This window comes from Mustela putorius, unplaced genomic scaffold (genome assembly GCF_011764305.1).
Source record: "Mustela putorius furo isolate JIRA1106 unplaced genomic scaffold, ASM1176430v1.1 tig00000721_pilon_pilon_pilon, whole genome shotgun sequence".
Taxonomy (NCBI): Eukaryota; Metazoa; Chordata; class Mammalia; order Carnivora; family Mustelidae; genus Mustela; species Mustela putorius.
In genome coordinates, this window is record NW_025421456.1 from 2,352,939 (window position 1) to 2,368,865 (window position 15,927).

At 38.7% G+C, this 15,927-nt stretch overlaps 1 protein-coding gene across 4 annotated transcripts in view; it reads right to left on the bottom strand.

Annotated features, from left to right (window-relative positions):
- The window catches only part of TRPC3 (transient receptor potential cation channel subfamily C member 3), a 72,505-nt gene that overhangs the window by 23,561 nt on the left and 33,017 nt on the right, over positions 1-15,927 (bottom strand). For all 4 annotated transcript variants that reach the window (XM_004747979.3, XM_004747977.3, XM_013053928.2 and 1 more), the window contains exons 4-8: positions 12,186-12,350; positions 9,057-9,273; positions 6,924-7,157; positions 4,411-4,675; positions 1,372-1,567 (exon numbers count right to left, since the gene is read on the bottom strand). In XM_004747979.3, coding sequence (XP_004748036.2) covers positions 1,372-1,567; positions 4,411-4,675; positions 6,924-7,157; positions 9,057-9,273; positions 12,186-12,350 — 1,077 coding nt within the window. The remainder of the gene's footprint in view (positions 1-1,371; positions 1,568-4,410; positions 4,676-6,923; positions 7,158-9,056; positions 9,274-12,185; positions 12,351-15,927) is intronic.

Consider the following 15,927-nt stretch of genomic DNA (forward strand, 5'->3'; position numbering starts at 1 on the left):
TGCCCAGACTGCCGTTACCACAAACAGATACTCAGGATCCCACAGTTTTCATTTCTGGGGGACCTAACTTCTACTTTGAGATACCATTTTATGTGTCTCTAAAACACACACAGTCTCAATGCACTTAACAAACAGCAAAACACTAAAGAGATATTGAACGCAAACCTGGAGGACATAGAAAACACACATGATCATGAAGGAAGGTACCAAACCAAGCCTAATCCAAAACAAGTAGAGTGACTTCTAGAATACTAAAAATTCTGACTGGATACAGAACATCATCTGGGTTTGCCAGACATCTAGGAATTCCCCTACTTGATGAGGGAGCAGGAGGCTGACTGAGGACAAAGCAAAAGCTGGCACGTTGCACCCCCTCTCCACCCACTCCCCACCCCTGACTGCCCTAAAAGAAAAACAAATAATTAACTTCCAGAGATCGCAATCCTGCAAGACAGGAGTCTCCCTTGGTTTACCAATGTCCTAGAGATTTACAACAAAGAAGCTATCTTAACAATAGCACAATTTCCAGAGGCAAATAACTCAGTTCCTCAAGCCCTAAATAAAGTCAAATTTCTTCTAAACCCAAGTCTCACTAACAAGAACACTCGATAGGAGAAATGTGAAACTTTATCTCCAGATCTCCAAGATAGTGTTGAGAATCATTCCCAAGCATATGGCCCATTGATATACACCTAAAGGGTCTCACAAGAAGATTTTTACTACTAGTAATAAATAACCTTTCTCCCAACAATAGCTAGCCTCTCAAGGTCCTGGAGACCTTGCTTCCAAAATTCCTTAGAAACTAACATCACCCCCTTTGTTCTCTCCTACCCAACTCCTGTGTATATAATCAGCCACTTCTCAGGATAATGGCACAGCAGCTCTTTCTGCCCACGGGTCCTGTCCCCATGCTTTAATAAACCACCATTTTGCACCAAAGATGTCTCAAGAATTCTTTCTTGGTCATCGGCTCCGGACCTCAGCCCACCGAACCTCACCCATGTTCCAGAATTTCATCATACTGAGATCTTTCAGATGGTTGCCTGGCTAATCTAGGAGAGAGTAAGTCCCCTACAGCCAATAGCCAATAGTTGTAGCCCCTCATTTCAAAACTTTTGAAATATATTCTGAGAGGAGGCAGAGTGATGATAAGTTCAGGGGGACCCCTTTTGTGTTCTTAGAAGATACTGGAGGCTGTGAGCCTATCTACCCAGGAAGAAAATGCAGGGAAAGGTCCTGGCTCCCTCTGCTTGGGTATAAGCCTCTTAATTTAGAAGAGCTGGAAATCCACCACAGGGCACAGAAACAGATGTATGATACTATTAGAATGGGATGGCAAAAATAGACACCATGGATAGAAAGCAGGTTTACCTCAATTTCTTGATATGAGCTATTAATCATAGCAATTAACATGTTGAGTAAAACGACCACCATAGTTACATTGTATATTCCATAAAGAACGTATCCAATATTCTCTATGAATTTGTGATCGTATTTGAGCACAACGGAAGTGACTTCAGACAATCCAAATATCGACCAAAACAAAGTCTTGAAACTTTCTTCTACACTGTTGAAAGAATAAGGTACACAGTAAATAAACTGACAGTTTTCAGTATGAAAAATTCAAAAGAGAAACCAGATATGGTTTAAATTCTATACAGAGGTAAAAATGCCATCATTAAATATCATCATAATAAACACCACGAGTATAATTATTTTATCATAATATTCATTAGAAATCATTCTCTCGGGTTTTTAGGGGTTTGTGATTAAGTAATGCCAATGCCTAGCTTTTCTAGAAGTTATCATCAAGTGAAATGTCTCTGAACTCAGCAGAGGAAAGCTGATGTCATGCCACAATACCCATTCTTTTCTTCTAGAAGGATGGAAATTTGGGGGTTGATTTGATAAGTGGTTTAGACATTTAAATCAGGTTTTCTGGAGTAGAACAAGGCCAGGAGTAAAATAATATACTCGCTTAAAAACAAAACAAAACATATTCCCTGCACCATGGCAGCAGGGAAGAATGAAAACCCTACATACCCATCAATGGGGGGAGGGTAAATAATTCTGACATCTATATGATGGATGGTATATGGCCACTGGGAAAATGAGACAGATCTATTTACATGTGTTTCTATAAAATGATATCTGAGATCTATTAAGTAAAAAAAATAAGATATAGCAAGAGTGAAATAGTGTACCATTTAACTAAAAGAGAGGGGCTTACAAATAAATACTTCTGTTCTTGTTTGTGTATAAAATATCTCTGAAAGTATCCAAAAGAAACCATTGCCTCTGTGAACTAAGTAGAAATAAGAGACAGGGGTCCAGTGGTGAAAAAGGAACATGCTTTTCACTATAGACACCACTCCATGAATTTTTTGCCACAAGAATATATTACCCACCTAAAAGTTTTGCTTAACTGGAAATGAAGAGGAGGGAACAGACTGAGAGATTTCTGTTCTTTTCCTTTAATTTATACAACTTACTCCCTGAGTCTTCCATCACAGCGATGAACATGTAGCCCTCTACCAGACTATTTACCTACTTTATCCCCTCAATGATCTTTGCCAGCTGAATTTGCCTGATTTGGGCCTATAACCAAGTTGTACTTACTGCTTCGTGAACCACAAAAATAATCCTTAAGTTAAACAATTAGACATGTGGAATTCCATTTCTTTGGAAAAAGTCAGTCCTTTTTCCAAAGGAACATTAATGGGAACAGTCCAGTTTAAAATATATATATATATGTGTGTATATATATATACATATATATATATATATATATATATATATATATATATACATCTATATAACAGATTCTAAATAACAATTCTGTAGATTTACAGGTTTTAGCACTAGTTTGTTTATTCATCCCATCATTCAGCAAATGCTGACAGAACGCCTATTAGATTCTAGAAAGTATGCGAGACCCTGAGAGTAGAAACCTGAATAGAAAGGTTCCTACCTCTACACAGTTACTCTCTATCACAAAACATCTCCCTGCATGATGTTATAGCATAGACGGTAGCAGGAGACTAAGAAAAACTAGAACCTCTCTGTTCCTTGCCATTAATGTAACAGGATCCCCAAATTCTCTGACTCCTTCATCTTGCTCTCTGGCAGACCTTCTCACCTCTAACTTCGAGAACACAGATTCCTGAGAATCTCTGCGGGGGAAGAGGCAGACAGCGGAAAAGGAAGGTTCCTGAGCTCTGACTCTGGGCAAGAGGCTTTCTATCAATGACTATATATAACCCTCACAACAACCCAGTTCCAACCTTATCGTGGTTATTGTAAAGAGAAGGAAACTAACACAGGACTGTTGAGTAACTTGACCAAAAGCCACAGCCAGAAACCAGCAGAGACTGTATCTGCATCTGCCTGATTTTCCAGCCTCTATCCTTTTCACCATATCAAGTTGCCACATCCTCACATAAAACAGTGACAACAATGTGTTGTATAAAATGAGCTCTCACAGAGTTTAAAGGGATGGCCATGTGTGTAGGATCTTTCCGTTCCTTCCGGAGTGGGTTCAAACAGAACTTTTTTTCATTACAATAAAGTGAGTTTCAGTTCTCTTTTACCCCTAAGACTTGCTCTATATACCTATTTGAAAAAAAAAAAATCATTTCAAAACAATTTAGATACCTGAAAGGGCTTAATATTCTATTTTAGTCTACAGGGAACTTATTGAAGGTCTAGATTCTTTCCAGTTGTGGCATGACAGGTTACAAAGGGAGACAGGGAGGGCTTATGATCTCCCTACCTGGAATGACTACAGTACAAAGGGAGGGCCCCATCCCTGCCCTACTAAATGCTGGTAACTGAGAGTATCTCCCAACTAGATGTCTCCAGGCTGAGGGAACTTCAAGGAACAATGACTAAGGAAGTTTAATCAAAGAAGACTTCCCAGGCAAGGTGAGTCTCCAATGCAGATACCAGGGTGACCACAGGAAGGAAGCAGTATTAGTGTTATAGTGAGCTGTACAACATTTAGCTTCAGTTTCTTCTTACTCAACTCTGTACTGATTAATGATACATTAAAATAAAAGCCAATGCTTCTTTTTTGAATAGTAATGGCTACAAAAGGACAAAACTAAATTTAATGTCATACATAATATAAGAGACATCCAGTATTAAAAATTTGCTGCCCAATTCTCTTATAATAGTCAGTTTTGTCTAGGATTTTTCCAAATTCTGATTCCATTCCATGGATGAACACTTACCAAGCTCAAAGAAATGAGCCTTTGGAGCAATGTAATCACACATAAGCATTGTTTTTAATGGATTTCTTTTTCCCCCTTAAAAACATCTTTATCAGGATTTCTGGATTTTTTTGTGTGTTCACTTCATTTGGATTTGTTAGAAATTCTCTCTCATCATACCTTTTTCATATTTACTTACGTGGTAAAAGCAGCATTTACTTTAGCTCCAAGGTAGTAAGAATACAGTATGAACATGCCAATCATAAAGGCAAGAAACACCATAATAAAGAGGACCATGAACTTGAAAATGTCCTTCACAGTCCTTCCAAGAGAGATCTGCAAGGGGCCAAAGCTCTCATTTGCAGGAAGGATATACGCAATCCGAGAGAAGCTGAGCACAACAGCTATAGCATATAGGCCTTCAGATATGATCTGAGGGTCAGAAGGGAGCCATTTATCTCTGGCTAGAAAAAGAGAGAGAGATTAAAAATGGAACTTTTTATTCATTGCTAGCTATGCAAAATAAATACCTTAAATAATATCTATTTTTTAGGTAGATTTTTTTTAAAAGATTTATTTATTTGACAGACAGAGATCACAAGTAGGCAGAGAGGCAGGCAGAGAGAGAGAGGGGGGAAGCAGGCTCCCCGCTGAGCAGAGAGCCTGATGCTGTGCTCAATCCCAGGACCCTGGGATCATGACCTGAGCTGAAGGCAGAGGCTTAACCCACTGAACCACCCAGGTGTCCCTAGATTTTTTTTTTTTTAATTTTGGTTGAAACTCCTCTAGATTTAATTAACTGCCCAGGCATGTTTTTCATGTTAAACCAGAAGCATATGAATTCCACACTCACATGGAATCTTTTACTAGAGGAAACACTCTTGTAAAGATATGAAGCCTGCTTCACATCGAATAGAAACAGAATCATGTACGAAAGATACAGAAAGAGGTTAAAAATCCTTCATCAGACACAGACTGTGTCCAGAATGACAGAACAATTGACTTGACTAATTTGTTCTCTCAGTTACTAGATTTATTGATGTGCTATTTTGTCACCTCATAGGCTCAGTTGGCACAAAACTTCTTTTTCGTATTTCATGAGGAAATTAGTTCATCTGAAAGTTTGTGCAAGTAAAATGGCATATTATGAGAAGTAAGAATGTCAACCGAATCACAATGGTGTTGTCAGTGTGGTATTTGAGGAAAACTACTTATTCCCAGAAAATGTAATACGCTACTAAGGTATAAAAATTTGAAGGATAGATTCTAAAGGAGGACTCCACCCCTTTCAAGGTCACTTATTTCACAACAAACTACTGGATACTCATTCCCAGGAGGGTCAAGAAATACTATGTGGCTAGTTGTGTGCAAACCGAATTGTTCTCAGATGAATGAATACATTGTAGACATTTTCAGCAAGAAAAATGAACATTTATTGAGTGTTTAATGTGTACCAGACACAGTGCTTTCCCTTAGCTCTATGGATTTGGTGTTATTATTATCCACTCCTTAGAGATGCAGAAACCAATACTTGGAAAGGCTAAGTACTTGATCAAAATCATACACACAATAAGAAGTAAATCCTGAACTCACAAATTTCCCTTCAGATGACAGTCAATTAGATACACATGAAGACATTTAAATAAATAAGTTACTAAAATAGGACAGATGTTACACAAAAATACAATTTAAGCTAACTCTTTAATTATAAATGGTAATTATTTACTCATTTGATCTGGTCTCCTTGGCATAGACAAATCCTCGTTTGCTGACAATAAGAGCGAAGGTGTTTAAATTTCACAATGTGTGAAACGTACATCTTATATTTTGGAGCAGGCACTCAGTCTTCTTTAATAATGTTCACACGCTACTTGTACTTATCGCAATGTAAGCCTTAATGATACTTGTAAAGAAATATTCTTCAAAATCAGAACCCATCTGAACTCTGTGCCTGAGTTTCCTTATCTTTAAAATAAGGGGTAGGCAATACATTTCTAAAGTCCTGTCCAGACTTAAGATTGTGAACATACATGAAAATTTGCTAATCACACCTCCCCAGTCTGGCAAGGATGGAATCACTGTCCTTGCGCCCTGGTTGTCAGCGGGGACCTCCCTGCTCTTCATGACACAGAGAAGGTGGGCATGAATTCCCTTCCACCTTGTGTTGAGGGGCAGGACATCACTCCAGTATTTCTGCGTGTTCTCCAGGGCTTATGATCTCATGTCACTTTAGCTCCTACTTCCTGCCTCTGCTGAGTTTTTGTTCACTTCACCTGAACAGCAGCGCAGCACCTTTTACTCTTTTATCCCCTCTGAACCACGCTCTCAGGGACTCATCTTCCATCTCGATCAGTTTATCAAGCTATTTTCCCCCCTAGTTAAGACAGTTTCATACCCTAAGAATATATATGAGTAATTATGTTGTTGGGCTCAAAGATAATTTCCTCCTACCCTGAAACATCTTCTTCGTAGAGATTTGAACACTGAGCCACCGAGAAGTAAATTAACTTGAATGAAGTCACAAACAGCAAGGGAGAGTCATAGCCTTGACAGGAATCCAGTTTTATATAGTTCCATAGCTCATACTCTCGCCTCTGTTCATATACATTCAACACACATCTCATACTAAACATGGACATATCCTTCCAAAGTGTGGTTTCAGTACCTTTCCTGAGGACCTTTCATATGAGGACCCTGCAGTCAATAACTTACCGTAAGTGAAATACTGGATCTCCGGTGGAAGCGTAACTTCACTGAGGTCGCTCTCTTGGACATAACTGTCCACATACTGCTGTGCTTTTGTTGCCTGAAGGAAAGCTAGGAATCTGGCCGTGAAAGCAGCAATGAATATGGAGAGCATCCCGAAGTCCAGCACATTCCACAACTGCAAAATATATTCCCTAGGTCCTTCCAGCCAGAGCTCCTTACACTCAGACCACATCATTCCTGTCACACAGGAAGGTACAGATTACATCTCACAGCTTAGACAGAGAAGCTCATACTTGGTCCACCACCAGTCCCCATCTAGAAAATGCTCCACAGATAAAGCAGCATATGAGGCACCACAAAGCACCCACTACTGTTCAGCTCCCTGACACCCTGGGCAGAGTCACATGGAAGAAAAATCTTTACTAAGTCAGAATTAGAATTTGGAGTAACAGAGTTCTACATCTGGTACCAGAAAAGGGATGGGCAGGAAAGAGGGAAGGAAAGTAAGCAAAGACTCTTCAAGTCAAATGATTTTGCCCTGTGAGACTTTTGGAGGAGAGGAGAAAATTCACCTTTGTGAATTCCAATGGTTATCAAACCACAATAATTGCTGGTGAAACAAACCCCTAAATAAGAAAGTTATGGTAGACTTTTAAGAAGATCATTTTCCCAATCACACAGGAACACTTACATCATTCCCCTACCTTCTCTCCTCTTTCTAGTTTCATGCTAGGGAGGTGAGGAATATCACTGGACAAAAAAGGAACCCTTAAGCAGGGGCCCTAGGATGCTGTGAAGAAACCGAAAGTAGAAAATGCCATTCTGGGAGAAGAGGGGAAAATATTCCAATTTAACCATTTGTCCTGACCTTGTAAGGGGAAGACATTGTGGAATTTCTAAAAAGGTATTAGCTCAAGATAAAGTTTATAAAATAATTATTTGACCCGGGTTGAGTCCACAGGAGTGAATGAGGGGAGTAACCACGTTATTAACTCAGGAACTAAGAAGATACCAAAAACACTCTGGGAAAACAGAGAGAACAGATAAAAGTGACTCTGCATTAATGATGGTTAGATAAACTAATTCCTACCTCCATTTTTTTCCCTCTCATTGCCTAAAGTTTTTAATTTTAACATAGCTATTCAAAATGGAAACTTGTGGGCCAAGATGAAAAGGCAGCCTAGGTGTCCAATGGTCAATGGATGGATAAAAACATGATGTGTGTGTGTGTGTGTGTGGAGTATTACTCAGCCATAAAAACAAATGAGATCTCAGGTTTCCAACAACATGGGTAGGCTTAGAGGGTATATACTAAGTGAAAGAAGTCAGAGAAAGAGAAATACCATATGATTTTACTTCTGTGTAGAATCTAAAAATCAAAATGAAGAATGACACACTCATCAGTACAGAGAACAAAGTGGTGGCTGCTAGAGGGGAGGTCAGTGGGGGGATAGGAGAAAAAAAGAACATTAAGAGGTACAAACTTCTAGTTAATCAATAAGCCATGGAGATAAAAAGTACAGCACTGGGAATAGTCTGTAATACTGTAATAACATTGTATGGAGACTGTACTTATCGTGGGGAGGAGTGAGTAATATATAGACTTGTCAAATCATAATATCGTACACCTGAAACTAATATAACACTGCATGTCAACTATACTTTGCTAATAAAAATCTAAAAAAAGCAAAATAAAAATGGACTATTGTAAGGTAAAGTAACAATTAAGGAAACTCTCCAAAAAAAAACCTCTGAAACAAAGGCAAAATATGTTCTTTAATTATCAGTTAATGGCTATTGGGCTATTTCACAAGTATTTCAATGAAATATTTGGTTATCATCAGTAAGTCACATTTTTATAAAATTTATAATTACTCAATAATTGAAGTTAGAAATTTGGTGTATTCATAATTAGGCTCATGTTACACATAAAAATTTTTACTTAGTGTTAAGGGATACATTTTAGTATTATTAAGCTGCAAATCACTCAATTATTTTGTTCTGCTTATCTTACAATGATGATGTTGTCACCATATATCACATGATAACACTTTCAGTAAAAATGCAGTCATATATATACACACACACACACACAATTTTTTGTAGAAATTAGAATATTTAAGATAGTAAACTCACCGAGAACCCAGACCATAATTAGCATCTCTGTCCACGTGAACTGGGTGGTTTTCACCCTGAAGATCTGCTTGGGATAGTCAATAACAGTGATATTGGGCAGCGTGGTGATGCCTTCGAATCTGTCTGAGGCATTGAACACAAGCAGGCCCAGGAAGATGATGAAAGAAGCAGCATGTGCAACAAACTTCATAAAAGGGCTTCGCAGAATTTTCCCCAGCTGTAGGACAACAGATAAAGAAGAAGAAGAAACTTCTACTTTGGAAAGCTTGGCTTCTGCTTTTGAAAATGACAATACAGGATTAAAAAAAAAAATAGATGAAATGAGAAGACTTTCAAAATTCTGCTTCTGCATGTGAAGAGCTATACATTATGAAAACTACTCTTTAGGGGATGCTGCCTCCAAGAGTAATTTAAGAAGTCTTCAGACTTCATTGTTTCTAAATACCCAATTTGTCTCAGAGTCGACTGCATTCACAGGATTTCTGAAAATCACAAGGCATATGCTGGTTATTCTTATTTTTACAGGAAAGACTACGCAACCAACATATAGGTTTTGAGAGTCTGGGAAAAGAAACTCCAAATTTGTAGTGTGTATTCTTTATTGCTTTATAATTGAAACTTTATGAGTTTGGAGACACATTCATTTATAACTGTAGTGTTATGATGTGTTTGTAGTACCTAACAAGGCCTTTGAAGATTAAAAACCTTACTACTACAGAAATAAATTTTTGTTCTCATTTCTAAATATTCTGAAATCAAGCTGCACTTTGTATGCTATAAAAAAAGACAGAAGATATCAGAATCAGGTAAATGTTTTATGTGTTATTACCTCAAGAAGAAGAAGGAGAGACGCAATAACTAAAACCTTTAAGTAGGTTAACTTAATTAAGTCAGCCCTGAGTTTGGAAAATCATATAAATAGTATTAAAGCATCTCTAAAGTTCAGTGCATAATTATTTTAAGGTAACTCCTTTAAAATCCCATGTGATATAATGTCCTTAAAAGCCCCATGTTCTAGCAGAAATGAAAAACAATTCTGCCTGTCCCAAGGGCTTCTGCAGCCCAAGAATTAGGTACATTTGGTAGATTTATCAAATAAGTTCTCTAGCCTACATACTCAGAACCAACTTCAAACTCAGTCTGTGACCTTATAAAGCACAAGTGTCACATCTAAGAGAATGCAACTTCAAACAAATGTTTTGTATGTCTGGAACCTTAATTTGATGTCAACAAATCACGGAAGAATGTTAAGCATTTCTGGAGTTGAACATGAATGCAGACAGACAAGTGTCACATTTTCCATATCAGACACAGAAAAAGAAACAACACATTTACACGCCGCTGTGCTGTTCTGCAGCTGCAAAAAGCCACATTTGCAGGAGCTCATCTGTAGCACACAGTGATTTCTTTGGGTGGCCAAGTCTGTTTCTCATCAAGGCTGATTTTTTAAAACTTGAAATTACATGAAAATAAAGCAGCATGCCTATCTTAAAGATGGGATATATGTAGGGAGCTCTTGCTATGCTGTCTTCTTGCCATAGTCTAGGGGGTATACGGTAGATACAAAGGTGGGCTCCAGCAACGATTCGATTCCCTCCTTTAACGGTCTCTACTGGACAAAGAGTTCACCACACCATTTATTTTTTTTTTTAAGATTTTATTTATTTGTCAGAGAGAGAGAGAGCACGAGTGAGAGAGAGAGCACAAGCAGGGAAAGCCACCAGCAGAGGGAGAAGCAGGCTCCCCGCTGAGCAAGAAGCCTGCCAGACCCTGGGATCATGAACTGAGCTGAAGGTGGAAGCTTAATTGACTCAGCCACCCAGGCATCCCTCACCACACCATTTATAAGAGCTGCACTTTTCTAAGTGAAGAGAAAAAAGGAGTGGACTTCAATGTTTTAACTGATTAAGCTGCCCCAAAAGATGAACACTTAGAAATCAGACCTTTCCAGGTCATTTCCCTTAGGAAGGGAAAGTATTTGCAGGGGAAGTGATTTTTGCTTTAACGCATCCACTCTCATCATTTATAAATTTTAGACTTAAGGGTTCATATATTGGAGGAAAGGTAAGTTACTTTCCCATGATACATAATAAAGGAACTTAGTCGACTCATCAAAACTGATCAGAATGACAGACTTTCTGCCTTTAGTTGCAGGGGCAGCTCAACCATGAAGTGAGAGGGATGAATATTCTCACATGCGTATGGTTCCTGCAGAGGGGGGCCTCCCTCTGCCAGAAAGACTACTGAGCCAGAAAGATGACAGATTTCCAGGATCATTTGTAAGTGGCCTTGACTCTTTTCCTGAAACTGCCTCTGATTTAAACAGAATCAGACTTCGGAATATAAAAACAAGATTAAAGGATCTCATAACAGCTTCTTCTCCCCAGCAGTACTCTTTATAAACCCAATACAGATTCTGTCAGCATGACTAGTATTCCTTCCCTTCTCTTGTTGGAAGATCTATGAGGCACAATTAAATTGAGTCTATACTGGCAAGAGGAGAGAGGGATAAAGGTAGTAAACAAAATGATTCAAGCAAAACTAAATAGATGAACAATCTAAAAGTTCCAAAGCCCCAAACCCAAATTCGACCTTTTAGAATCTTCTGAAGGAACAAAGGGCCGGGGGAACCTGGCATGAGCCTTTTGGAATTCTTCAAATTAACTGTTCGTGACTGCACTTAATACACTCAGCCTCAGGTCTCTTGACAGGTTCCAACGAGTCACCCTTCCAGTTCTCAGGTTAACTGCTTCTTGGTACCACTGCTGTAGGGCTGTTCTCCTACCACAGGCTAACTCAGTTGACTCTCTGTTTATTAAGCTGTCAACAGAATTAGCAAAGTGCCACTTCACCCAGGTAGCTTTTCCTCTTTACTACCTTGGGGATTTTATCTTAAAAACCTGGTAAGTATCATATGCCTTCAAATGTGGTCTATCCCACTGTACCAGATCCTTTTTCCTTCCTTATTTGAATTTATCCAGTCATTAAAAAGCAGAATTTGTGTTCCTGAGTCAATTACCATTCAGGGTAAAATTGACAAGAGACTTAAGTAGGGAGCTTTTTCTTTTTTTATCCCTAGAGCACACAGTACATGAACCACTGAGGAAATGGACGGAGAAAAACACATACCCTGCTGCATGGTGCGATCCAGTAGCCAATGGCGAGAAATGGGAGGCCCAAGGCCACAACAAGCACAACCAGACACTTGATAGCTATGGTCTGTTCCCTCAGGCCTGAGAGGTTCTCGTACCAGATTGTCAAGAGCTGCTGCTGGCAGTTGGGGTGAGCCACAAACTGTGGGCAGAAAGAGACGTAGGTTACTGTACCATTGAGGACGCTTCAGCTACTGAACACTTGTGCATCCTGAAGATATTAATATGCACTTTTCTGAAATATAAGCACTAGAATATGCTTCTTTACCTTGCTTCCATTTCCCCAAATTGCTTCAGAACTAGTAGAATTAAAGTTGGCAACAAAAGGGTAAAATTGATGTTGTTCTTAATTACAGTTCTTTCTGATTGAAAGTCGCTGTAATCCACAAATTCCTCTCCAGAATCTAGGTGATGGATGCTTTCCTTTGTGGAAATGTGTCCTATCCCACTGTCTGCCAGCTTACTTGCCTTTGGTTCAAGATGGAAAAGAATAGTCATTTTGTTTATTGTAGACTACGGCTAAAAGAAAAATGTGTCAAGTTTCACAAGCAATTCCTAAAATGTTACATGTAGGAAAACTATACACACCACATGCCCTATGTACGTGTATGTCCTACCACTGCAAATCTGCAAAGATCTACAAAAAGCCAACAACTGGCAAGAACTATGCTTGGTCCACACTTGCACTGCCTCCAGGAACTGGCATCAAATATCCCTTCCTTCCAGTTTCAGTAATCTGTCCTCTTTTGGTTGCTTCCTCTCTCACAGGTCAAAAACCACGGACCTGTATCTCCAACAGTTCTTTGTAACTACACTTCTAACCAGGAAAAACTGAGCAAATTATGTTATTTCAGCCCTGCTATTTTATTGTGCCATCTGGTTTTGCTAAATCATCTGCCAGCATCTATTCAGAGGGACTGGGATTTCATTAAAGGCCTGTCCTTATGCAGGTAGCAGAATGTATTTGTAGTCAGGCTCGTGTGAAAAGGCTCCTACATAAACAGATGTCCATTTGTGACTAGATATGCCTGACTTTGAATGACCAGATGCACTTTGCCCAAACTTGGAAATTATTTAGCGTCATTCACAAATCAACTATGAGTACCAACATATCTTTTTAAAGGGTGTTTAGCAATACAAAAATCTAAGTATCACTCACTATTTTCTAAAAAACAGAATAAAAAATAACAATGAACCTGTTAGGAAGTACTCATGAAGTGTTTCTTTGTTTATTTGGTTGGGGTTTTTTTTTTTTTTGCAAACTTGTAGAAGTAAAGAAAACAGCGCCAGTCCCCACCAGGTGAAGGGTTCATTTTTTTAATCAAGTTCTAGTTAATGATCCTGATGTCCTAATGATTCTTAGCAACTCTAGGCTATTCCTCAAGTTATTTGGCTATTTATTAATAACACATCTACTAGGAAGTGAATAGGTTTCTATTTATTGGTATATAGTTTCCCATTAGCGCTTCTAATTAAAAAATAATAAGAATAAAGTTAAAAAATAAAACCTCATCTCCCAAGGTAGGCAGTAGAGATGCCTTTTCCCCCAAATCCCCACTTTTACCCCTGTGTGCAACTGCCCTCTGAGAAGTCTGGTGAGAACCGCTCCAGTGACAGCTGTGCCACTGGGTGCAAAGGGTCTTGTGCTGATAGAAGGGGAAAAAATGAGTTTACAAATATTAGATTTCCAGTACTCAACTGAATTTATTTCAATAATACAAACTGGGAGGATTTGGGAGATTTAACGTACTACAAAGAAGATGCTATCTTTTCTCACTTAATGAGTTCAATATGAAAAAAGCATGTTTTATCTTATACGTGTCTTTCCATTCAATAGTAAAAATCCCAGGTCCTAGAGCTCACTCACTGGTCATTGCTAGTTGCTAGGTCTATATCAGATCTCCTTTCCATACTCAAGAGACTGCCACTCCTCCGAAGTTCTGATTTTTGATTAATACAGTCATTATTTTAACTTGCGATAAAATATGATCAAGACTGAAAATGCTGGGGGCTTGGTGACAACTTTCTAGAGTTCTTGTTGAGAACTCTGCTAAATTTCCACTTCTACCCTTTACTCTACTGGATCATCTTCCTCCTGCTTTACCCCTCCTCCTGGTTAAAAATTCTCATCTCCTCTGAGTTCCTACTATGTCATTCATTTATTTATTCATTCACTCTTCAAAATGTTGTACACTCTTACTGTGAGCCAGGCACTGTGTTAGGTATCTGATAGAACAAGGTGAAAATGGAAGCATCAGTATGCATAAAGTGATACGCCTTTCCTCTTCTTGGGTGCACAGTAAAGCTCTCAATAAAAAATGGGAAAAAAAAAAGTGGAGAGGCACCTGGGTGGCTCAGTGGGTTAAAAACCCAACTCTTGATTTAGGCTCAGGTCATGATCTTGGGATCATAATAGGATCCAGCCCCACATTGGGCTCCACACTTGGCAGGGAGTCTGCTTGAAAGTCTCTCCCCCACATCAGCACCTGCCCGATCCCTGCCCTAGGCTCACTCACTTGCTTGCTTTCTCTCAAATAAATAAATAAATCTTTAAAAAAATGGGGACAGTCTCCTTATGCTTGCCAAGATAAATAACCAACATTTAAAACAGTACTAGTTTGAATGTTGGTCTGAAAGTCTTGCTGTTTAGAGGGTCTGTATTTGTGAGAAGTTGGACAGATGCAAATAAAAAGCCCTCCTGTGCCTCCAGCTAGGCTCAGCTGAGGCTGGAAAACAGTGCCTTTGGAGAAATCCACAGGTGGAAGAGACAGTGTCATCCATCAGATTACCACCTGGGAAGCCAACATGCCTCCCCCCCTTTTTTAATAGGCTGAGGGCTTCTGCAAGATAGAAAATCACCATGAAGTTGAGAGACAGGTGACATGGGTCCATATAGAATTGATGGACAAATTCCACTTTGGTGAGTGTCCAGCCTTTCTTTCTTAGGTTTTAACTCTTGAGGACAGAAATATTAATGTTGCAGCTGGCTCCCTCTTCTTGTTCCTCTTCCAGATAATCTTCAAATCTGAAGCTGTGCTTTATGGCATTAATTGAACTGTACATATAGGTTGCACAGCCCTTAAAGATGTGATAGCTGTCAGTGCTTTTCATATGGCATTATGTAATGATCAATCTTTGACCCACTGTGACTTGCACAATGTAGTGCAAACACTTAATGTATGTTAAATAGTAGCCCAAATTGTGGTGTTTGCATTTTACTTGTAACACTTGAAAATCTGGCTTAACAACTATATTTCCCATACTGTTAATTCTACTCTTCTTAAGTAATACACCAGCATATGTTATTTATTCATTCCTTTCAATTCATAGGAAGAAAGCACAAATGGATATTTTCTTCCAATAACTTAAAATCCTAATTCAAGCACACAAGGAACCCTAAAAAATAAAATAAAATAAAATAAAATAAAATAAAATAAAATAAAATAAAATAAAATAAAATAAATGCAATAGTAACAAGTGAGGGGAAAAAGTTAATCCCCCTGGGAGATGAGTTCTGTTCTTTTCAAGGACTTCAAAATAGGGCAGTGACCTTTCTCTCTTAAAATTGTTTACTTCCTAAAAAGTCTCCTAGGCTGCCACACCAGTCATAGCCAGTCGGTTAAAATTTGTATGCTGCATCCTAACTTCAGTGGACCAGCAAATTGAAATTGTTACAAAAATAATGCCCTTATCTGAAGTTTTCTGATTTAAAAGGAGAA